The following is a 23,167-nucleotide window of genomic DNA, read 5'->3' as shown; positions in this document are numbered from 1 at the left end:
TTTATTGATTGAAAAGTCATAGGCTTAGGTACAGCCTGATTTAGGATAACTGCTTTCAACTATCATGTGATAATATCACGTCACCATGTTTCAGTTACATAAAACTCGATAACTGAAAGGTACACATTAATTGTCATGGCATTGGTTCTGTGACCGCCAGCCAGACGAATTCGTGATATTTACCAGTAGAGCACGCAGAAAGTAGGTACTATTTAACAATACAGTTCCAGTAAAGCAAACGGAGCATGTTTATAAATCAAAGTTAACTACTGCTGTAGCGTTATTAAGGCATACACATTGATCTTGCGATAAGAAATACATTATCGACATTTTGATTTCTGATAAAAAAAAATACATTATCGAACATAAATAATGCTATAAATGTAACGTGCATGTTCATATCTATAAGTTGGAACACATCCACACATCTTGCAGTCAGCAAGTCTCATAGTGTCGGCGCGGTTGTGAACATAGACTAACACGGATTTCCATAATGGAGCCCAACGTGAGGTAAGTTAACGATATCATTATTTTTTTAAGATATACAAGTTCAATGTTGGGATAATAATGTAGGTCAGGAAAATATATTCAAAACTTAAGAAACAGTTGTTTTTTTAATTTAATTTTTTAATTAAAAATAAATAATTGCGTTCATGTCGTCATGTCTTATTATGAGCGGTTCACTACATAACGCCAATTATATCTATTTAATCGTAATTTATAACCATTTGTTTTTAATAGTAAATAAGCGGATTAATTTTCTTTCTCATTTCTGTAAAAATACGAGTACCTTATATATAGATAAAACAAAATAATTATGTTAGCTACGAAAATAATTTCCAATTTTTGCTAAAATTAAAGGTAGGAAACTTAACATGCAATATCATCAGAATTATACTTATGTGAATAAATTAAACCAATATTATTCGTTAAAATTTTTGACACATGATAAAGATTTATTTGTAAAAAAAGATACCAAATACCCAGAAACAGATTTTTAAGATTAAGCACCTACCTAATTACCACGAGAGTGCATATGAAAAAGGCAATTTTACCATACTTTATTTTGTATTTACAGATGATTCTTAAGATATATTTACAGAAATATGGTAATAATTCTTTTGGATCCAAACATCATGATCATTTTTAAAGTATAAGTAAGTAGGTACAAAGTTTTAATTGAATATGTGTTTCACAGAGAGAAAAAGGTCTACGATAATATACTCCAGTGCATAGGCAACACACCAATGGTCAGACTTAATCGAATACCGAAGAGCTATGGACTGGAATGTGAAATGTGTAAGTAAACATTTTATTTCCAAAAATTTCCAAAAATATAGGTCATCAAAATCACTGAATCACAATTGCATCTATCATAAGGACCCTGACTGATGATTATGTTGTCTTATCGTTCGAGGAAAAAGAAAAGTAGGTAAACAAACAAAGCTGCAATTCATTAATTACCTATTTAAAATACACGTTTAGTAATTTCCCCAATAATGGTAAAAAATAAACACGGTGTTAGTGAGTGTTTTTCTTTGGTCACAAATTGAAGTAGAAGTTTTGGCGATTAGCGATGTATTATTAGGTATTACCTACTTGATAAAAATCTTTGCATCAACAATATTTAAGTACACTTTTACGTAATAGGTAATTTATCTGTGTTCTCGTAATTGTGATAAATAAAATGCACGGCCTTTATTTATTAATTCATAATCTGTTTACTGAATTAACTTATTACGTAGAGGATAATTATGTTTATCAGTAGTCTCTCTTTTTTTAAACTTGATTAAGTAGGTACCCAATAACCTTTTCCGGGTACAAAACCTTATACCGATCGCAAAGGTCGAAATTAAAATTCCATCCGTATTATTGTGATTGTGTAAACAAAATAAACAAATTAACTCCGCTTATACTTACGTGCGGAAATATAAAATACTAATCTCATCTGTATTTACAATCCTTTGTCGCAGATGCAAAATGCGAATTTATGAATCCCGGAGGCTCGATAAAAGATCGCATATCCTACACTATGGTACAAAAAGCGGAACAATCAGGCCTCGTGAATCCTAACACCAGATTCATTGAGCCTACGTCTGGAAACACTGGCATTGGAGTATCTCTCACTGCTGCAGTTTTAGGTAACTGATATTTACATGTAAATTAATATTATATGTACCTAGGTATATGTACCTCAATGTGACAGTATTACAGCAACAGTTTTGTTTTTCAGGATATGGATGCACAATCGTTACACCAGACAAAAATTCAGACGAGAAAATGAGCACCATGAGTTTACTTGGTTCGGAAATAGTACAAACTCCGGCCATGGCTCACTTTGAGGATCCCGACAGCTTTGTGTCTGTCACCAAGCGGTTACTAGACGAAAACCCCAATGGAATTTCTTGTGACCAGGTGTGTAGGATAAGAACTCAACTAGCTATTCGAAGTCTGAACTGGATCTTCAAAAACTAATTTAAAAAACTATGACTTTATCATTGTAGTACTCAAACGAGATGAATCCGTTGACACATTACGAGCACACTGCAGAAGAGATACTGGACGCGTTGGGCACCGTAGACATGTTCGTGATGGGGTCAGGCACGGGCGGCACGGTCACCGGCGTGGCTCGCAAGCTCAAGGAGAGGTGCCCCAACTGCATCGTCGTCACCGTCGACCCACAAGGATCGATTATATTTGGTGAAGGAAAACCGGTGCTGTACTTCGTGAGTTTTCATTCTTTTTAATAACTATACTGACCTAAAGCAACTCATCGGATCATATTATGAGTTCTAATAAAGGTATAGGTAATATCTAAACATTATTGATTGCAAGCTTACTGTTATCTATTTGTGTTTGATTGAGATAATAACAGCAAACAGTTTGAAGTATGATGTGTATCTTAAACATACGATTAGGTACATCTTCATATTGTTTACAATTGGCCTGTAGTAAGTTGTTTATAACATGTTACAGGTTGAAGGAATTGGCGGAGACTTTGTGCCCGATGTACTGGATAAATCGGTTATCGACAAAGTTGTGAAACCAAATGATTATCAAGCTTTTAACATGTCAAGAGAGATTATCAAGAAAGAGGGCTTATTGTGCGGTAAGTTGTATTAAATCGATGAAGCACCTTATATGTGGGACTGCTGCATTTTATCCAAGATTGATTGGAAGGAACAATCATTATTTGCTGCTCTAGGTGGAAGCAGCGGAGCAATCACATATTCGGCGATTCAAGCCGCAAAGGAGTTAAATCTGGGTCCTGGCAAGAAAGTTGTGGTGATCCTTCCTGATGGCATCCGCAACTATATGACCAAGTTCGTCAGCGACCAGTGGATGGAAGCCCACTTGTTCAAGAAACCACCTGAGAGAGATTTCCCGTATGTTGTCTCACTACTACTTTGTTCCATGAATTTTTAGATATTGTTTAGTGTCTGAAACTATGTTAGTTAATAACTAGTCTTACCATTGATCAACTTGTGTTAAATATTTTAGGTGGTGGAATCGATGTATTTCGAACTTGAATATCGTTCGTGGGATACCCACAGTGAAGGAGAGTAACTCTTGTAAGGACGCCTTGGCCGCTATGGGATCTCACAAAAATGTTGCATTCGTCGTTAATGATAAAGGGTATGTACCTACCTACATACCTATGTACCTACTTCCAGTACTTCCACATCCTTTAGCTACCTACCTAATAAATTCAGAGAGAAGAAAATAATTAAAATTAAAGAATTAAAGAGAAGGTGGTAGCAGTTGAAAAATAAATACCAATAGACCACACTGGCATTCTTGGTTATTTTCGGTTTATCAAAAAATGAATTTTGTTTTAGATTCCTCAAAGGCGTCGTTTCCAAAGACAGTTTAAGATCTGAGGCTACAAATCCAAAGAAGAAGGGTAATCTCGATTTCAATGACGTGGTCAGCAAATACGTCATGAAGAAACATTACAAGATTGTAGAAAACAGAGGAAACCCCACCGTGGGCCTGGCTGCCAGAATATTAGATATAGCTCCGTTCGTAGTGGTTGTTGAAGAGTACATCAATGGCAACAATAACAACTCAGGTGAATACAAACTAAACCTATACACTAATTTAAATAGAATATTTCAAGGCGTGCATACCAGTTCACGTGGCGCAAATAATATTCCAAAATATGTATCTATGTGACAATGCGCCCTTTACCTATATGCATGTGATGTGACGGTAAAAATGTTGTAACTACAAATTAGAAGGACTCCATTCATGAAGCGTTAAGTTTAGACTACCTAAGCTATGGTTGAAAGAAAAGACCCCAGGCAGGTTCAAAAACAAACGTTAGGTATCACTTTCGGTAAAATTCTCCCGTGTCGTTTGTTCGTTTCCTTCGCAACCACAATTTGAGGTACAGTCAGCAACAAAAGTCCGTTAACACGTTAAAAAAACAAACAACAATCTCAGTTGCGAAAACTGAGTTCAGCGACTGAAGTCGTCTACAAGTAGGACCTGTAATTTGTTTTTTATTCTTATCACACTTAGGTACAGTAGGTTCATATAGTTATCTACAGGTAAATAAGTTATTTATATGGATTCCACTTTACACGCAAACTAGAACTATGTTGCATCATTGTATCCACATTATGTGCGCGTTTATTACTTAGTTACTACGTACCTAAGTTATGGTATTCATTTGCATTGATTAGATTAAAAATACCTGACATAAATATTCAGATTAGCTACCGATCACGTTTACGACGGAAAACTCTAAGTATTCTCGTAAAGTTAAGGCTTGCACAGAATACTTACCTAATAGTACCTAAGTGCCTCCAACAGTACGTACCTAGTACTTATACAATTTGTACGAAGTCTAAGTTACGAATCCTAACACATCATATACGACGGAATACGACGTAAAAATAAACGAGTAAACTGACGAAAGCATCATTGAAATAAGAAATATAGGGATCTAGGGATACGATCTGCCAACAGGTATTACAGGAAACTGGAAAAAAACACGCGAAAGATATCGAGCGTTATTAGTATTGCCTATATATCTGTTAGATATAGGTATCTACCTGGTATTGACCAGGTGCAATTTTTACTGGGCTGCCTACTTATAAGGTAACAGGAAAATCAGTTGCCTGCCTGCAGCCAGATAAATGTTACTAGTAGGTAGTGATTTTATCTTGAGTAGGTACTTCTATTATACTATTTTACTTGAGGAATCCTAACGAAAGGCAGGCTTTTATTCATATTGGTAAGTTAATGAATTTCTTTTCTTCTGTTAGCTACCGCTAATTATCTTTTATTTATTTGCAGGACTCATACCCAAAGGCTTGATTACTTCAGAAATCGTCTTGGACTACATTATCCAGCATCAGAACACCATTTAAATAATAATCAATTAGATATTAAGCTATGTATTGTCAATGACACTCATAAATTATAAAATAAACAATAATTAATAAACTTTTATTTTTAAATTATGCTGGACCTGTGTACTGATATTTGACTCTAAGAACCAAACTGCTTAGGTATTCAGGGGCCCGATTCTCCTAATTTTACTGCGACATACGATTCACATTCGACTGAGATCCAATCCCGACTCAAATACGATTAAAGCGTATGTGGCATTCTGCAATTTTTTTGTTTGAAATAAACGTTTTATCCTTAACTGTCATTCAATAATGAATCATTTTGTCTGCAAATGATTTACGATTGCAATAATTATGATTGTAGAGCAAACTACCACAATCAAAATCACCAAAATGGCAGACCAATCGCAAACCAATCGAATGTCATTGGAATACGATTGATCTAAAATTAGTAGCAGATTGCTCGTAAGGTTAAAACTACTATTGCCATTCAATTTCGGTTCAATTTTGACATTATTAACTTAGGAGAATCTGGCCCCTGGCACTGCATTTCGATTATTGGTTCACTAATATTGCAACTATTTTATTATTGGCATTTAAGATGAATCTCTTATATTCACCATCAGGGTTTTACATATCATTTTTACCTACACCTCTTGCGCGAATGCAATGTGAAGATGCTGCATCTCACTAACTCTGCCCCATCGACTCAACTCTGATGACCAGTCTATCTAGACCAGGACTGCGCACCTTTAACCAAAAAACGAGCCGAGTGAAACAGTTAGTACGGAGGCCGTCTGTCCCTTTCTAATAGGGTGACTATGAGATTAAGCTATGTGAGACCAATCCGAGTTTGCTAAGATTGGTATTGAAGTTTTAACTTACGCAGTTTGTGACCTTAAAATACTAATATAGGCTTTTAATAATTAGCGGGTAATTAGCAGTAATAAAAACAGGAAGATTCGAAGTGCAGACAGATTTTTTTGTATTTTTGCTTCACATATAGACTGCTGAGCCATTTATATCGCCTTTCTACATTTTTTTGAGAAGCTATAACAATAGTACAACAATTTTAAAATCCATCACCCATATTTTGACTTGACTCATTACAACAATTCATGGGCACCCTAGTTGTTTGATTTAAGAAAATGTTATTATTAGCTTACCTGTGGAACAATATATTGCAACCACCATAGGATTCACTTTCGCAAGTATAAAAGCAACACTTTTTCACCATTTTAATAGTTTAAATTGATTTAATACAAAAAAATATAAACAACATTTTAAATGCTGATTACGCGCCAAGAATGTTCAGGGTTACCGCTAGAAAATAAAAAAAAAGCAAAATAAAAATTTATGTTGTTTATGTTTTAAGAATAAATACGAATAAATTAATACGATTGTTATTAATTTGTTGACTTACAAATTGTTAAAATAAGATAAAAATATAAGTGATTCAATTGTTTTTTTGGGCAAAAAAAACTGTTAATCACAACATTTTTTTTTGCTGGCAAGGTGTTAAAAAGAGACAAACGGACTCCGTTGTAACTATCCCTCTCGGCTCGGATTTGCCTCTGTGTATTATGCAACCAATTAGTACCTTATTGCGTTCGAATAGAGTTCATTTTCGTAAATATATATTTTGAGAGTGTGCAATCTTGTTTATAGTATATTACATCTATGATCTAGAAGACAAACCAGAAGCTGGCGAACTTTTCCTTTTTATTGCTCATTCCAGCCGATCAATAAAGCAAGCCGGTATCAATATCGGATCATTATATATTATATATATAAAATATAATATAAAAAACCCTAAATAATTTAGTGAGATTAGCTTGGAACGTGAAATAGAAAGCAAAGTGAAACGTCTGTATTATTCACTGTTTGCCAAAGAGTACTGCTTGAATTGGAGTATATTGCTTGAATTGGAACGCACTAAAGTTGACAGACAGTTCACTGACATTAGACCAGCCATGCCATGCTATGCTATGGAAATTTTGACAGTTCGTGCTGAGTGAGTGGTCTGAGTGAGCACACTATTATTTATTACACTATCTTATTAGTATTGCGGAGAAATCACGGTGTGATCTGTGTAATCAATTAATAACGTGAATTGGTTAGTATCACATTAATTTTACTTGAAATAGCTTTAATAAAACAACATCATACAAACTTTGCAAAAGTTTTGAAAATCAGCTCAAGGATTCATTCCAATGAATCCTTGAGCTGATTTTCAAAACTTTTGTGTTTTGGTCATAAAAAATATTTATTCTTCTGAGGCACACTTGCGATAACTTTTTTATGACTTGTAGGTTGATTTGACTGAAAATCTAGTAAAATGTCTAACCATGTGGAGGAAAACAACACAACAGAAAATGTGGTGCGGAAATTTTTTAACCTTAAGGAAATGCCGCATATCGTGAGACCTCTGTAAGTAACACATTTAGTTTTGCGGTCACTAGAGAAATGGTAATGGAAACCTTATAATACAATAGTTGATAATGTGATATCTTAAATTCTTTTAGTGACAGAAATCAGAAAATTCATCAAAACATACTGAATGTGATCGGTAACACGCCACTGGTGAAACTTACTAGAATACCCAAGGAAGAGGGAATCAAATGTGATATGTGTGAGTAGTTTTGGAAACTTATTATTTTCATTATTCATTGTGTAAATACACAAACTTAATTTTATCTTAATTTACTTCAAAGTTCAGTTTTAAAAATAATTAAGGTAAGACCGCACTAGGCGGAACTGCGCTGCAGCGGAGCGACGCGACACTGCGCTGCAAAGTATTGTTTCTAAGTAAATGTATTAGAGATACCGCACTACGCGGGAACGGAACTACTCTGCGCGACACCGCGCGCCAAAGTTGGGCAACTAGGCAAAATTGACGCGCTGTGTCGCGACGCGCAGTTCCGCTGACGCTAGGTGCGATATAGTAAGCAGCGCGATCGCGACACACGAGGCATCACAAATCTATTTCTTACAAGTCAAAACGTGCCGGACATGCAATTTGTGTTGTAAAATGGATGAAGAAAAGTTAATTTTATTAGTTAGTAACTATCCAGAGCTATATGATTTACAAAATGAAAACTGAAAAACATCAATTTCATCCATCGCGGTAAGTGGCTGACAACCGACTAGGGCAGAATATTGTCGCGCCGCTGCAGTTCTAGTGCGATATATCGAAAATGTCGCGTCGCTCCGCTACAGCGCAGTTCCGCCTAGTGCGGTCTTACCTTTAAAATCACAAAATGTGCTTCAAGATTCCTGATTGAATATTTTGTTCTTAGATGCGAAATGTGAGTTCCTAAACCCAGGAGGATCAGTAAAGGACCGCATAGCATACCGCATGGTACTCGATGCTGAGGAGAAGGGTATACTGATTCCGGGCAAGTCTGTTATTGTGGAACCTACATCTGGGAACACCGGAATTGGACTGGCTCTTGCTTCTGCAGTCAGAGGTAAGAAAAACTAGGAAGTACCAGTTAAACTTAATAATTCTTTACATTTTTAACACCCATTGACACTAACTATGAAAAATTATCTACTGATAACCAGAAATCTATTAACTTATCCGCAACAACAACTTTCATTTTAGTGTCATGTTCTTATTAGATAACTTCAAAATTCATAATGATTATAAGGCTGTTTGTTGTTTATGTTAAAGTTTGTTTCCTTCTCAGGTTACAGATGCATAATAGTATTACCAGAAAAAATGTCAGATGAGAAAGTGAATACTTTAATAGCTCTTGGAGCAGAGACAATAAGAACGCCAACAGAAGCTGCTTGGGATGACCCAACCAGCAACATCATGGTCGCCCATAGACTAGCCAAGGAAATTCCTGATGCAGTCATTTTGGACCAAGTATGTGCCTGGAAATATTTTAATTAAAATTCACCAAGCAGAATTATGTTAAATTGTTGTTTGGTAACTTTATTTCTAGTTTTATATAAGCTATATTTCAATTTCGGTTTTGTTCCTCAATTAGTGACTTATTTGAAATGTTCTCTTAGGTTCTAGAAGAGCAACGAAAAATCTGGATTTATAGGACATAAGGAAATTATGAAGAAAATATTGGTTAGTGTAGGTAGATAGATGGCTTGTCCATAATACTCATTTATTTACCTGAACATGTACATGTTTACACATGATTCTAGAATAATAAATAGCCCAAAAAAAGTTAACAGCCATTAAACTTTTCACATTTTTAAAAGAAAAAAGATCACACCATAAGCATGAATGTTTATGTTGTGTATAACACTGTTTTCATAGCTTCTGTTCTGTACATAGTCATAGTTTTTATTGTTCAGCAACAAGCATTCATAAACTGTGTGAGCACAAAAAGCAAATAATAATAGCAAGCTTTAGTGTGACGTCGCTGTTTTGTAGAAAGTTTACATCACCTGAAAATCCCCCACGAAATAAAAGGAACATGTCCATTATTATTCGGCAATCTAAAAAATGGACCCACATCCTTTATTTTTAGTCCACATCTGTTATAAACTCATTACTAATTTACCAAAGAGGTCAGAAGTATTGCTTGAACATAACATAATAATTTCAGTACAACAACCCTTGCAACCCGCTCGCTCACTTCGACGGCACGGCTGAAGAGATCCTGTGGTCTCTGGACGATGAAGTAGACATGGTGGTGATGGGGGCAGGAACCTGCGGCACCATATCAGGCGTGGGACACAAGATAAAGGAGCGCTGCCCCCAGTGCGTGGTCGTAGGAGTAGACCCTTACGGCTCCATACTCGCACAGCCGGAGCATTTGAATGACACTGATGTGCAGATATACGAGGTAAATATTTTAGCAATAAGTTTGATATGTATTTGTAGTCGACAAACAATATAGTCAAGTTTTATGAAATCCATAAAACTTCGAGACTATTGCCACGAAATTTAACTTAAGCCACGAAGTTACGACTGAGATAATTGCCGATAAAAATCATCATTGAACTTATGCTCTACCTCAGTCTCATATATAATGAGGAAGTATATTTTTCTTTATCAATACCAGACCGTCTAGTTACTAACCCCCAAACTGTAGCGATAGCCTGTAACTTGTGGATAAGAGTTGCAAAAATCATCGATTGACCATCAAACAAACAAAACGTTTGCGTAGTATTATTAATTAATAATAATATAATTTAGTCTGTATCTAACGAAGCGATAATGGCACATGCGTGCTTTAATTAACACATGTCGGCCGTCAGCCTAATGTGGAACTGCATCGTATCAGCGTGTCATGTGGCCATCCTGTCTGTGACGACACGACAATAACTAAGTCACTCAACTGACAATCATTGTGCTGATACTGTACCTGTATTCATCCATATCTAGAAAAAAAACAACGTAGAAACGTAGAATGTTACATTAGGTACCTACATTATTCATTGTTGACTGCAAGAATACTAAATTATTTTTTCGATATGTATCAGACTCGATTTAGAGCGCTTATGAAAAGAGTTTTACGTAGAGCATTACGAAGTTGACACTTTGAATAATCTCGAAATCATAATCAATTCATCTCGGATGTATTACAAAGCAGTTTCTTTTGTAAATATGGCGTGACCTGTTGCCACGATGCGTTGAGATCGAGCATAATAAATACACTGATAAAACTCAGTGTTTTGGTTACACCACGCCACGGTTGAGCTAATATCGGCAAATGTGTGAAAATATTTAACATTTGCAGAGTATGTTGCTCTCTTACATCAGCTGGATTCGTTGTAAACAGAAAATATCTATGTTTTGATATTAATAATTATATAGCCTTTTGCTGGGGTTTCACTCGAATCCTTTTTCGTTAGGCCAATAGGCGATAACGATAAGTCGAATAATTCGGCGGTATTTTGAAGAATATTGAGTTTCTTCTTTCTATGGCATATAGTAGACAAAAAAATACTTAATCTTATCTTTTGCCCACTCACGATGTCTGAGATTATGATTATTAATAGAGATACAGTAGGTACACAAATATTTGAGCAGTCGTTGTCCTGACTTAAACAACTATGATATACGTATGATATATGAAAAGCGATAATAGTGGAGAATGATCAAATCATCAAGGCATCAATTATGTTGTATTATTGTATAAAAAAGCATTCTACTACGAAAACATGCTGCCAGCATGAAAGGCGGATTATTGCAGTTTGAAAATACATCAGTAATAATCAGTTTTTTTTTCTTCATGCATCCATAGGTGGAGGGCATTGGCTATGATTTCCTTCCCCGATCTCTCGACAGGGGTATCATAGACAAATGGGTGAAGACTGAAGACCATAGCTCGTTGGAAATGGCGCGAAGACTTATTAAAGACGAGGGATTATTATGTGGTGAGTAAATTGGGATAATTTACAATAACATAAGAGAACAACAACAACAGAAACAGGAATAGAATTTTCTTCTTGGGATTTCAAGATAATTTTCAGCTCCATATTTAAAGTACTTAAACCAATCCATAAATTAATCAGAGTCTTGAATGTTATTAAAGTTTTTAACTCTGTATACTTTATATTAGAAAAAAATAGTAGACTCAATGTTTTGTTTAATTCGATAGGTGCAAGCAGTGGTTCGGCGATGTGGGGCGCACTTCAAGCAGCTAAATCCTTGAAGGAGGGACAGAAGTGCGTAGTACTGCTACCCGATAATATTCGTAACTACATGACGAAGTTCATATCCGACCAGTGGATGGAAGCGAGGAGTTTCCAACCATTAGTGCGGAAAGAGAACCTAACGTGAGTATCGAACGGTGTTGATTCAACACTTCCTTTAATGTAGGCAACGTGTTGTTATTGTATGACGCTCGTTCCGTTTGCGTACTTTACTAAGATCAATATGTTGACATGCCGCAACCGCCTTCCTGACTAAACTGCTAATTAAATAAACCGATTGGTCGTTTTAGTATCTACGTATTTCCAGTCGTACTACGTATTCCAGTGTTTTAGTATGTTATCAAGTCTGCGTTTTGTACTGATTCTTATTTAAAGATTAATACCACATCATATCATTGCTGTGAAGACGAACTTAGATAGCGTAAGATGCGCATATCGTTTTTTGCCAACCATCCATAAAAAATATTGTTGACCTTCCTTGAAGATAAATATTAATCTATTATTTTTTAATTTCGTCATTTCAAAGTTTATCTTGAATTAATGTAAATAACTGCAAAATTATCGTCTCGGTGTCACGGAGTTATCATGTTATTAAGCATATTAGCACATGTTTGGGATAACGCAGATATTGCGCTTCTAACAACAATGGGACACTTAACTACCAACATAAATATAATATGAAATGTATGACGTGATAAACAGTGATTCCTATCACGCCAAATTACGAGCTTGCTTGGAAAAAACGTGATGGCGTGATAAACGTGCACTTCACCCCCATCTACAACAAATATGCTAAATGGATAAAATGATAATGATAAAATTCACAGATGCAGAATAATATACATTGTGCAGATCTTTTTGGCACACTAAATTATTAAAAAGCAACTGAACGGTGCAATTAGCACATTACATGAACATTGTCTCCTGATGATAAAACTTTTTCCCGTAAAACTCGTCGTGATAATAACGTATGTATTCTCTTGTATGAGTATTTATAAAATATAATATTTTGATACAGATGGTGGGACAAACCAGTGACGCAGGATATGGCACAGCCTGTTGAGAGCATCCCTCACACGAGCACACCGAAAGAAGCACTCGCTCTTTTGAAGAAAAGCCAATCGACTCTCTTGACAGTCCTCAACGATAAAGGGTAAGCAATTTAGCTGTCGCTACAAGACTTATACCTACTTACCTACCATATATTTATTGAGAAGTACCTAAACTGAGTTGCTAAATGATGCAGATAGTATTAATGTTGCTGACAACTGCTTAAAATAGTCATTCAATCAAACAGCCCTTTGACTGAATACCACACCGCTTGCCTTGATTCGATCACACAAGACACGACGTAAGATGCGGAATGCGGATGAAACCATAATGTGGTTAAACGTTAATAAATACTCAAATAATCAGAAACAAATTGACAACTGTCAAAGATATCTTTTTGATTCTATGGTGGTCATCTGCCACAACAAAAACAAACATGTTAAAATTTTCCAGTTTCACATAAAATCGTAAATGAGGCTGTCTAATGCTTTTCCTCTGTATGTGCTTAACATTATACACATGCATTGTAATATATTTCATAGAACAACTGATACGCGACGACTCAATCACTGAAAAGTTTTCAGAAATAACGAGCAGTATACGTAATTCATGGTAATTATGTTCTAATTGTTGGATGTAAATGGAGCTCGGCAATTAGATAAGCAAATCATGGTTTTCGAGTCCATTTTAATTATTTTTAGCAGCGAGCTAAAAATATCTACACCGTGTAATGGGCATACCTTATCTTGTTTGTATAATTGTAGATATCTCAAAAATCTTTCTTCTATAGATAAATTATTTTGCTGGTTCATGCAAATTGTGTGCCTTTGAAAATGATAAAAGGTGAAAGAAAACTATAGTAGTATTAAATCTATTGGATGATTGATTGGGTAGCAATATTTTGATTCAAAAGGGGATCCACCCTACTCGGTCAGCGCCTTGCGCTGTGTTCGCGATGACAAAAAAAGATCTGTGTGACCAACTTATAATATAATATACCTGTACTGTTGCTTATTAGAAGTATTTGTCTGTGTTTCAGATCTGTAATCGGAGTATTCACAGCGGACAATGCCCGTCGGCGACTGGCCAACCTGTCGGGCTCGCTGTCGGAGGGTCTCGACAAGTTCCTGGTGAAGAAGTTCTACAAAGTAGACCTCGCCCACAAGCCGACGCTAGGATTAGTGTCACGGATGCTCGACATCGCCCCCTATGTTGTTGTCGTTAAATCAGGTAAGCATGGTTTTATTGAAGTGTGACGTCTATCTATTCGCAGGTTTCATTAGGGCCGTGACGTAGAAAAGCTTGTCTAATCGGTATGTACCTTCAAGCATAGCAAAGGTGCCATGTTGTTGGCGGGAAAATAGATAGCGAAATAAATGTTAATTTCAACTTGCAACACATTATTATCATAAATACGAAAGTTTAAACTAATGTGTGGATGAATGGATGTTTGTTACTCTTTCACGTAAAAACTACTAGTACTTTAATGATAAATGAATGAAAATGAACAGTACTTGATACATATCTTGTGTCTCAAGATAACTCAGGGTTAATTCGGGAAGCTATTCCCACGTATCGCGGTTACTTAACACCGCCAGATACTTACACTTTAAATACTTAAATAATAATAATAATTGTCTTGATTCACAGACGCAGCAACGAACACTCAAAGCTCCGTAGGAGTGCTCACATCGGAAGATCTACTCATGAATATTTCCACTGAAACTAAATATATGAACGGAAACTGAAATTTCACAATTATGTATTTAAGAACTACACAGCATTACTACTGACATTCATCATAATATTTTGATATGTAAATAAAAATATGGAACATATCAATTTATTGCTATTATCCTGTTTTCTAAAAATCTACTATAGTAAATAAAAAACTGTATAATGCGGTTACTCAATTATACTGGTTTTCGTATTGTCACAAATTAATGTAAATAATTCGGTAAAAGGGTATGGTGAATAACGAAAATCTGTATGTATTTAAATCAAGGAATTGTGTATTTACCAGTGTTTTCAATAACTTTAATGAATTAGGCAGCAATAAGACAGTATTACATCTAGTAGAAAATAAACTTCAAAAAATATACAAACATCAGATTGAGACCCACCTCCTTTTTGGGAAGTTGGTAAATACATTATGCTGAATTATATTGTACAATATTCTTGTATCTTGCAATATAGGATCTAAGACATTAAGAGTATGCATTTGATGAATTTATTTAGACCAATATTATTATAAGTTATACCTTCTTTGTTCTGGTAATAAATGTATTTGATTTACTCAATTTAACATATGGTTTCATTTCATTTTGATGTACATAAACATAACAGCTGGACCAATATTCCACTGAGATGTTTCGATTTCAATTGTAAATACAAGATTCCAATTCAATCCTCTTATGTTCTATAAAGCCCCCAGTACACTTTGGCCCAAGTGTGGCTAATACACGCCATCACCAATGTGTACACGGGGTATTGGTGTACGTTTGGCGGACATTTGTCAATGTTGGCGTGCATTCGGCGAGTTGTCGGTCTTTTGGGCACACATCAAAGGGATCGTGGCCCAGCGTGGCCTGAGGTGTTTACACATTCGGCCAATGTTTAGTTCGACACGGGCCACTGAGGATAGTACACTTTTGTATTGCGTGTAAAAATAAATATAGTAGTATATCTAGTATAGTATAGTAGCGTAGTATACAAATAAATAGCCGCAGCCTTAGTTACTTCAACGTCCATCGCAAGTGGTTTGCCAGGCAGCAATGAGCCATGCGCCGACCCCAACATAGTTGGGGAAAAGGCTCGGAGAATGTAATGAGCCATGCACCAATGTGTAAACACCATTTGATCGTGGCCTACATTTATGCATTGCAAAGCTTGGCCCACCACAGGCCCAACACAGGCCATTGTGTACTGGGGGCTAATACTATACTTAATTTCTGTAAAGTCTTGCAATTTATTTGATTGGGATTGTTTTACTGCCAAGTAAAGCGAGTCTACTGTAATCAAAATAGTAAAAAAACAAAGCAATAAGTCACACAAGCATTTATTATTTAATTCAGGGAGATGGAGATGATTGCTTTGCATTTGCTGCAAGTATAGCTCCCGGTGCAGGATAAGGTCTCATTTGATACAAAGACCCAGTGGCAGTTGAATCCACTCCAGTCTTAGCATGGGTGTCTAGCCCCGAGGTCCAGCTACCCCTTGCTATATCTGAATAAGCTGCAGGATCCATTGGATCTAAGTCATTATCTTTCACTCTTAATCTTTTGTTCCTGTGGTGAACTAATTCCTTTTCTTTTTCCCTGCGTTCCTGTTTTTTCTCCTTGTGCGGCTGTTGTGGTACCTCTTGGTCAGAAGCATCACTGCTGTCATCACTCTCATCACCTTCTTTTAACAATCGTTCTTCTCTCAAATGTGCAGCACTTTCGCTGGGTGTCGCCCGCGGGTGGGTCGGCGGTAACCAACTGACTAAATTATTATGAACATTCCAGAAATAATGCTGCCCAACTCCTTCATCATAGACTTCCTCCCAACCTGCCGGTAATGGCCACAATTCCAAAGCCTTCTTTTTATATTCCAAATAGTTTTCGGAGGGCACTAACTTTCCTGTTTTCCACCTTTTTACGCAATATTTTGAGCATTCGTGATAGATATTGCTTTTATTTGGACAACTTTTATGACCTTTAATAGGATCAACGTTGACGCCTTCTATACCTTCCCAAAAATGTTCCTTATTTGCGCGGTCATCAAGTTTATTATCATAGTCTTCAGCTATGATTTCTTCGCTAGCTTGTACAGAAGGTACTTCATCATTGGGACCAGAATCAGGCTTAGGTTTTAAGATACCCCTTTTAGCTAGTCGTGCAGCTAAAGCTGGTGGGAGTGGCATTTTACACAATTGTATGTAATTCTTATTACAGAAATTACTTTATTTTCTACTTTTCTTTAAGGTTTCCTTTATCTTATTCTTATTTTTTGACTCACTTAAACAAGCGTCAGTCTGCCTGCAGTATCACTGTCAATGTCATAACTCTAAACTCATAATAATTTTGACACTTTTTGTCAATGACAGTCTATGGACACAATCAAGCTTTTTTTTATTCGTACTCAGTCTTTTTATCTTGTTTTATTGAAAAGGTCGAGAGATGGTTATAAAAATAATCCTCTGGTTCCGTCACATTTTGTGAATAGATGTTATAAATTCCGTAAATTAAATTCAAATTATCGTAAATTAAAACTATGAGGGGATATCAAAATTTGTAAACAAAAAATCTGGTTATGCGTCTATAATAGGCTTCAGAAAAACCCAGTTCACAGCAGGTACCTGCTGAATACCAAAATTTTCATCTCTTATATTAAGGAGACTATACAAAATATCCCTGCAGTACTTGTCCATGTGACGGTTCAGCTAAAGCTTGCTCCATGGATTGTCCACACAGAGAATCGATTTTTTATCGTTGATCTGCCCAGCCCCATAATGATGTGATGTGGCCAATAGACAGTGTAATAATATTTGATGAAATGTGACCCATATCATGAAATTATTCCTCACATCCTTCCACGGGGGGATTCCAATCAAATACGCAACCAAACTTGTCAAAATTGTGTATTTTTAATGTAATAATGAAATAACATTACAGTGATAATTAAATACTACATAAAAAGAAAATCTTACATGCTATGAATTATTCCAAAGCAAGAAATACACCAGTACGTTCTTGAACTCTGAAAAAGAAAATAAACACCAGTATTAGAAAAAAAATAAACGACATCGACACGAGGAAGCTTTTACCGCCTAATGATGACCAACAACTCCCACTTGTTTTTTGGGTCAAATGAATTTATGGTTTTTTGGTTTTCGTATAAAGGTTTGATCTTGGTAAGTTAGATATTTGTTTTTATTCAATGCATTAGCAGCAAAAATAAATATATGAGAGCAACATACACATCATAAACGCAAAAAATATCTACTACCTATATAAAACGACATCATTTCTTCGATAAACTTACATCAAAGAAACGGCCAAATCGAAAGCATTTGAAGAAACTTAACTAATAGGTACTAAATAGCTTTTTCTACGGGTTTAATTTAATTACGTAATCATTGCAACTAAACATAATACCTACCGTATTTTTAAATATAAATATTGGTATCCTGTTAATATAGATAATAATAGCTATCTATACCTACTTACTTTTATTTAACTACTTAATAAATACGTACTTGCTACTGATCGCTATCTACGTTACAAGGCAAGCGGCATCGATTTACTGAATAGCTCATGCGATGGCCTTGATAGAACGGAAATAATTATCACCTGATAATAGATGTCTTCACTCACCACTGGCGACTGATGTGTCACTGCGCGACACCTTAGTCGGTAGCACAGCGTCATGGAACTCTCCAGAGTGCATCAGTTTTGTGTTGTCTTCATTACGAAAAGGTGTCACTACATCCATTTCATCAGAATTCGTTCGTACCAATGATTGTTGTTTTTCCTCTGTAGTTTTGGCTTCTGTCGCATCATTTGCATCTGAGGGTACTTTAACATTTTCGGACGCTACTTCCTCTTCCTGTAAATCGTCTTTCACGGAAATATCCTCCGACTTATGTTCTTCCGTTACTTCGTGATCATTGAGTGGCAATTCTTTTACGGAATCAACATCTTCGCTTAATTTGCCACTGTTATTACTTGGCGGAGAAATTGATTGTATGGCGTCTTCTCGTTTTAACTGCTTGCGTCTCTCACTTTTATCGTAACCCAAGGGATGCAGGTTAATAGATGATGGGGGACTGCTGTCTAGAGACAAGTCCATTGAAGTGATTAGACTTTCGTCTCTACTTAAATAATTACCTCCTTCAGGAACAATATGAATATTCAATACAGTTTTATTCTTATTTTGTTCGTTGTCCATTTCTAATGACGTCAGGGAGGGTTCGTTTGAATTACTTGCAGCTAAGGAATTTGTAGAAATGGTCTTATTTGAATTAAGCTTATTTCTAACTAAGAAACCTCTCACATGAGCTTGAATAACAGTAGCAGCACTAGAGAGCGTAGATGAGTCGTCAGTAGATAAAGAGAGGGACTTTTCTTCATTCACTGTTTGCAAGACTGTATCCATTCGAGTAAGGCCGTGTGGTCTTCTTTCATTTATAGAACCTGCAACAGGAAAATCGCATTCGTCCTGGAAGACAAGTTATAAAATCTTTAATTCTACATGAAATTAAAAACAATGTTATTCATCCTCATAATTCATTACCTTATTTTTATCAAGTTCTTCGTTTAAAAACATAGCATCATCATTTCCAGTTTCGTCAAAAGTAGACGCTCTGCTTTTAAAAAGAAATGACCGAAAAACTTTTTGAATCGTTACCGCAGCAGTTTCCAAGTCCATATTAGAATCTTGACCAAGGATCTGCAAGGACGACTCCACTAACTTGGATCTTTCAAAACTTTGGTTACCATTGACATTATTCTCTTTGTCCTTATTTTCAATTGAATCACCGTTGATTTCATTGTCGCCATGCTGACGCTGATCAGCTACAGATACATTCGATTCAGAATATTGTTTAGTAACTTGAGGTAAATCAACAGTACTGTTCGAGTCCATAGCATTAAGACTGTCATGTTTTAAAGAGTTTTCTTTTGTGAACTCATTACTGTCCTGTGTAATAAGCGTAACGATATCGCTATCTTTGTTTGTTTCTGGAAGAGACTCTAACATGTCTAAGTTAATCATCGAATCTTGGAGTTCCACATTAGGTAATTCCTTAAAAGAAATATTAATTGTGTTTGTTTCGTTGGGATCCTCATTTCCGTTATTATTAACATTGTTTGTTGGATCTGCGTTATCTGCGGTCTCAACAACAATTGAACTATTCATAGAATCATCGATTATATTAATTGCTCCAATTTCAGTTGACTGTTCAGTTTCTGGGTTCAGTGACGACAAAACTTGGTCAGTTTGTGGTTCAGTAGTCTTTGCAGGGACATCGACCATTGGTGTAGGCAAAATTTCTTCAAGTAATTTGTTATCAGAAGACTTTCCGGGATTTATTACAATTGAATCATCAATAATTTTATCTCCACATTCGAGAAGCACTGATCCTTGATTCATAATTAAGGAATGAATGGGACTAGAATGCTGCTGAATAACGGTTTCAATATCGGGCTCTTGCAAATTCGTAGCCGTGACCAATTCCTGACTTTCTCGCAAATCTTCCTCACTTTTTATAATTTTTCCCTCACCCAAATCTTCACCAATTTGTATTGTTGCAGCTGTTTTATCTACGTTATCATCGCGCGCATCACGTCCAACTTCGTCATTCTTAGGTGTGGAATCTGTAGGACAGTTTTCAGGTGTTTTACAACCAGCTTCATTCATCGATTCCGTTACATGAACTCTAACAGGCTCGTCTTCGGTATCTTTATTTAAATTATCAGGTTTTTCCTTTACCTCATCCCTGTTTTGGTTAGAGGAATCTTCGACTGGTGAGGGATCAGTCTCTAAAACCTGAGCGCCAATCATTTCGCTATTAGTATTGACCAGTAGGTTAACTGCAGTAGGTTCTTGTGAACTGGTTGTTAAGGAACCATCATCTTCTGTAGAAGCAGGTTTAGTTTCGGAGCCTTGTTCAAGTTGTTGCTGGCGTAAGTTCATTCTATATTGTTGCCATCGTTGTTCTGCTCTTTGCCTTACCTTTTCTTGGGCCCTGGCAATTTTCTCCTCTAACGTTAGTGGTTTTTTTGGAGCTGTAAATTTATCGAGTTAATTAATACTATTATGTGTAGTTGTTCCATTACAGCCTTGGCCAAAAGTATTGAGCACCCATGACATCTTTCAGTTTTATGCGGAGTATCAAATAGAAATAAAACAAAACTTTTTTTTTATTTGTAATTTACTATTTATTCATTGAAAATTAATATTTTGTGGGTCCACCCTTTGCCTTAATTACAGCAAAAATTCTTTTTGGTAAACAGCTAACAAGATTTTTACAGTCTTCAGCAGTAATCGCGTTCGATTCTAGGCGCAGGTAGCGTTTCAATTCTTCTTTATTGTTAATTGTGTGGCGCCTAACTCGACGCTTTAAAAAACCCCATAAATGTTCTATGGGGTTCAGATCTGGCGACTGGGCAGGCCAGTCAAGAAGGTCTATGCTATTTTCCCGAAACCAAGTCATAGTGCGGGCAGATTTGCGGCAAGGCGCGTTATCCTGCTGGCATTTATCACTATCCATGTTCGTGTCACCGAAAAGTTTCGTGAATGAAGGCAGCAACGCAGTTTCTAGCACATTTATGTACTTAGAAGAGTCCATGCGGCCCTCACACACGAACAATTCGCCAACTCCAGAATCGGTCATGCAACCCCAGGCCGTTATACTGCCGCCGCCGTGTTTTACGGTTAGGACCACACACTCTGGCTTACATTCTTCGTCCACCCGGCGACGCACAAAGGTCAAACCAGGTGTACCAAAAATCTGCAATAAAGAGAAAAATATTGAGTTCCGGAAATAAAAAGAACTTCCTCTATGCATTTAGAATTTAAACCATTTTATATTATTTTGTGAGGGCATTATATTGACTTACTCACCTCAAAGTTTCATTCGTCTAACCACACAACATTTGACCAATCTTCAGCGGTGAAAGTTCGGTGTTGTAAGGCCCATTTGTACCGAGCTTTTTTGTTGGTCTCGGAGAGCCATGGCTTCTTCCTAGCTTTACAGCCTTTCAGACCAGCTTCCTGAAGCCTTCTACGAGTAGTTCGAGCAGAAATTGTTTTCTTCATTTGTTCTGAAAACTCAGCAGCGAGCTCTGAAGATGTTTTTTTCCTATTTCTTAAAGACTCTCTCAGTAACTGACGATCCTGACGGCCTATGCTGATGCGTTTGCGCCCGGTTCTCGGTCTATTTTGATGTGATCCGGTATCAGAGAATCGCTGAATAGCATAATGCACGGATCGGCGCGAACATTTCACAGTTTTGGAAATCTCTACTTGTGATTTCCCTTGCTCGTGCAGAAGCTGTATCTGCACTCGTCATTCTAAAGAAAGTTCGTTTCATTTTGGCATATCGCAACTATAACACTGAAAGCTTTGAAATAAAATACCAAAGGCGCACTAGATCCGTGGATGTTGTCACAACGAGCGATGGTAGCGAACTAAGAATTAATTCAAAAATTGTAAAAGACACATTTTTTTGCACCCAGGTGTTTTACTGTCAGCTGGGGCATAAGTCATTGTTTTAAAATCTTTGTAGATAACTGATAAAAGAATACTTCATCGATAGGTTCGGGTTTCTCCCATAATTACCGTGATCTAGCGAAATTTGTAAGGTGCTCAATACTTTTGGCCAAGGCTGTATGTGTTAAACCAAGATGTCAAGGCATACCTCTAGCTACATGCTACAAGTCGCTTGGCGTGTAATATTGATAAAGAAACATTAGATCAAGAATTCTAATCCGGACATAATTCTAGGATCAAGTATTCATTTACAGAATAAGTGACAAAATAAAAAGTATAAACTTACTAGGCCCATCTCTTATCTCCAACAATTGATGCATATGATTGGCGCAAAATCCATATATATCGGTTGGATTATTTTTGAGCACGTCCCTTGTTAAACCTTCAATTAACTCAACCAGCCCGGAAGGCAGTTTTGGAGGTGTTGATCTATAATAAGCTCGCGACCCAGTGAGTCTCATCGTGTTGGTTGTTGCTGTAGCGTTACACTCTACAATTTAGGCACTTCAATTCCAAAGTGAGGGAATAAGGTTCACCTCCTAATCAATCAAGAGCAATACTGCACTTTCCCGAAACGTAAGCTACAAGTGTTCTAAGCAGTACCACAAAGCGAAATGAAGGTGGAGTCGTAGCTCCAACTACCTTGAGCTTCAAATGTTTGGCCTGCGGTAGTCATAGTGACTTGAACTTGCTGTTTTATCGTTAAGTAGGTATCGATCGCAAGGGGTTCAACGTACGCTCTGTTCGTGATCAATGACTTATTCACAAGGTTCAAGAACACGACCTTTAACTAAATGTCTCGGAAGGTATTCGAGGTATAAGAGAAAATATATTAATATTCAAGGATAAATCTTTATTACAAAAAAAATGTA

At 36.4% G+C, this 23,167-nt stretch overlaps 3 protein-coding genes across 4 annotated transcripts; 1 reads left to right on the top strand and 2 right to left on the bottom strand.

Moving 5' to 3' along the window:
* The first annotated feature begins 221 nt into the window (after positions 1 to 221).
* LOC110373384 (cystathionine beta-synthase) lies at positions 222 to 15,345 on the top strand. Its single transcript, XM_064039865.1, has 19 exons — positions 222 to 510; positions 1,199 to 1,299; positions 1,974 to 2,141; positions 2,234 to 2,415; positions 2,505 to 2,726; positions 2,977 to 3,109; positions 3,206 to 3,386; positions 3,502 to 3,636; positions 3,840 to 4,072; positions 7,688 to 7,790; positions 7,886 to 7,992; positions 8,660 to 8,830; positions 9,053 to 9,234; positions 9,935 to 10,174; positions 11,579 to 11,711; positions 11,936 to 12,113; positions 13,009 to 13,143; positions 14,080 to 14,270; positions 14,691 to 15,345. The coding sequence occupies exons 1-19, from the start codon at positions 494 to 496 to the stop codon at positions 14,786 to 14,788; spliced, it is 2,910 nt and encodes a 969-aa protein (XP_063895935.1). The 5' UTR covers positions 222 to 493; the 3' UTR covers positions 14,789 to 15,345.
* A 737-nt stretch (positions 15,346 to 16,082) lies between these two features.
* On the bottom strand, positions 16,083 to 17,078 carry LOC110373395 (polyglutamine-binding protein 1). Its single transcript, XM_021330658.3, has one exon. It carries the CDS (start codon positions 16,942 to 16,944, stop codon positions 16,111 to 16,113), a length of 834 nt encoding a protein of 277 aa, XP_021186333.1. The 5' UTR covers positions 16,945 to 17,078; the 3' UTR covers positions 16,083 to 16,110.
* A 567-nt stretch (positions 17,079 to 17,645) lies between these two features.
* Positions 17,646 to 23,076, bottom strand: LOC110373506 (MATH and LRR domain-containing protein PFE0570w). Of its 2 annotated transcripts, none has more exons than XM_064039696.1 (4): positions 22,582 to 23,076; positions 19,317 to 20,809; positions 18,374 to 19,241; positions 17,646 to 17,780 (listed from the first exon to the last, which is right to left on the bottom strand). In XM_064039696.1, the coding sequence occupies exons 1-3, from the start codon at positions 22,754 to 22,756 to the stop codon at positions 18,390 to 18,392; spliced, it is 2,520 nt and encodes an 839-aa protein (XP_063895766.1). In that variant the 5' UTR covers positions 22,757 to 23,076; the 3' UTR covers positions 17,646 to 17,780; positions 18,374 to 18,389. The 2 variants fall into 2 exon arrangements, with proteins under 2 accessions (XP_063895766.1, XP_021186468.3); XM_021330793.3 differs by having other exon boundaries at positions 18,398 to 19,241.
* Between the last annotated feature and the right edge of the window lie 91 nt (positions 23,077 to 23,167).

This window comes from Helicoverpa armigera, chromosome 20 (assembly GCF_030705265.1).
Source record: "Helicoverpa armigera isolate CAAS_96S chromosome 20, ASM3070526v1, whole genome shotgun sequence".
Taxonomy (NCBI): domain Eukaryota; kingdom Metazoa; phylum Arthropoda; class Insecta; order Lepidoptera; family Noctuidae; genus Helicoverpa; species Helicoverpa armigera.
The sequence above is the reverse complement of the archived record's forward strand: the minus strand, read 5'-3'. Positions and strand labels throughout refer to the sequence as shown.

What these genes read in the sequence shown, in the direction of transcription:
- LOC110373395 (XM_021330658.3), bottom strand. Translation starts at nt 16,944, where the DNA reads ATGCCACTCCCACCAGCTTTAGCTGCACGACTAGCTAAAAGGGGTATC.
- LOC110373506 (XM_021330793.3), bottom strand. Translation starts at nt 22,756, where the DNA reads ATGAGACTCACTGGGTCGCGAGCTTATTATAGATCAACACCTCCAAAA. An exon ending in GGAGATAAGAGATGGGCCTA is followed by an intron (nt 20,810 to 22,581) that starts GTAAGTTTATAC and finishes ATAAATTTACAG; the next exon opens with CTCCAAAAAAACCACTAACG. An exon ending in TGACACATCAGTCGCCAGTG is followed by an intron (nt 17,781 to 18,397) that starts GTGAGTGAAGAC and finishes TTTCTTTTTCAG; the next exon opens with AGTTCAAGAACGTACTGGTG.
- LOC110373384 (XM_064039865.1), top strand. An exon ending in ATGGAATTTCTTGTGACCAG is followed by an intron (nt 2,416 to 2,504) that starts GTGTGTAGGATA and finishes TTATCATTGTAG; the next exon opens with TACTCAAACGAGATGAATCC. An exon ending in TTCGTCGTTAATGATAAAGG is followed by an intron (nt 3,637 to 3,839) that starts GTATGTACCTAC and finishes ATTTTGTTTTAG; the next exon opens with ATTCCTCAAAGGCGTCGTTT.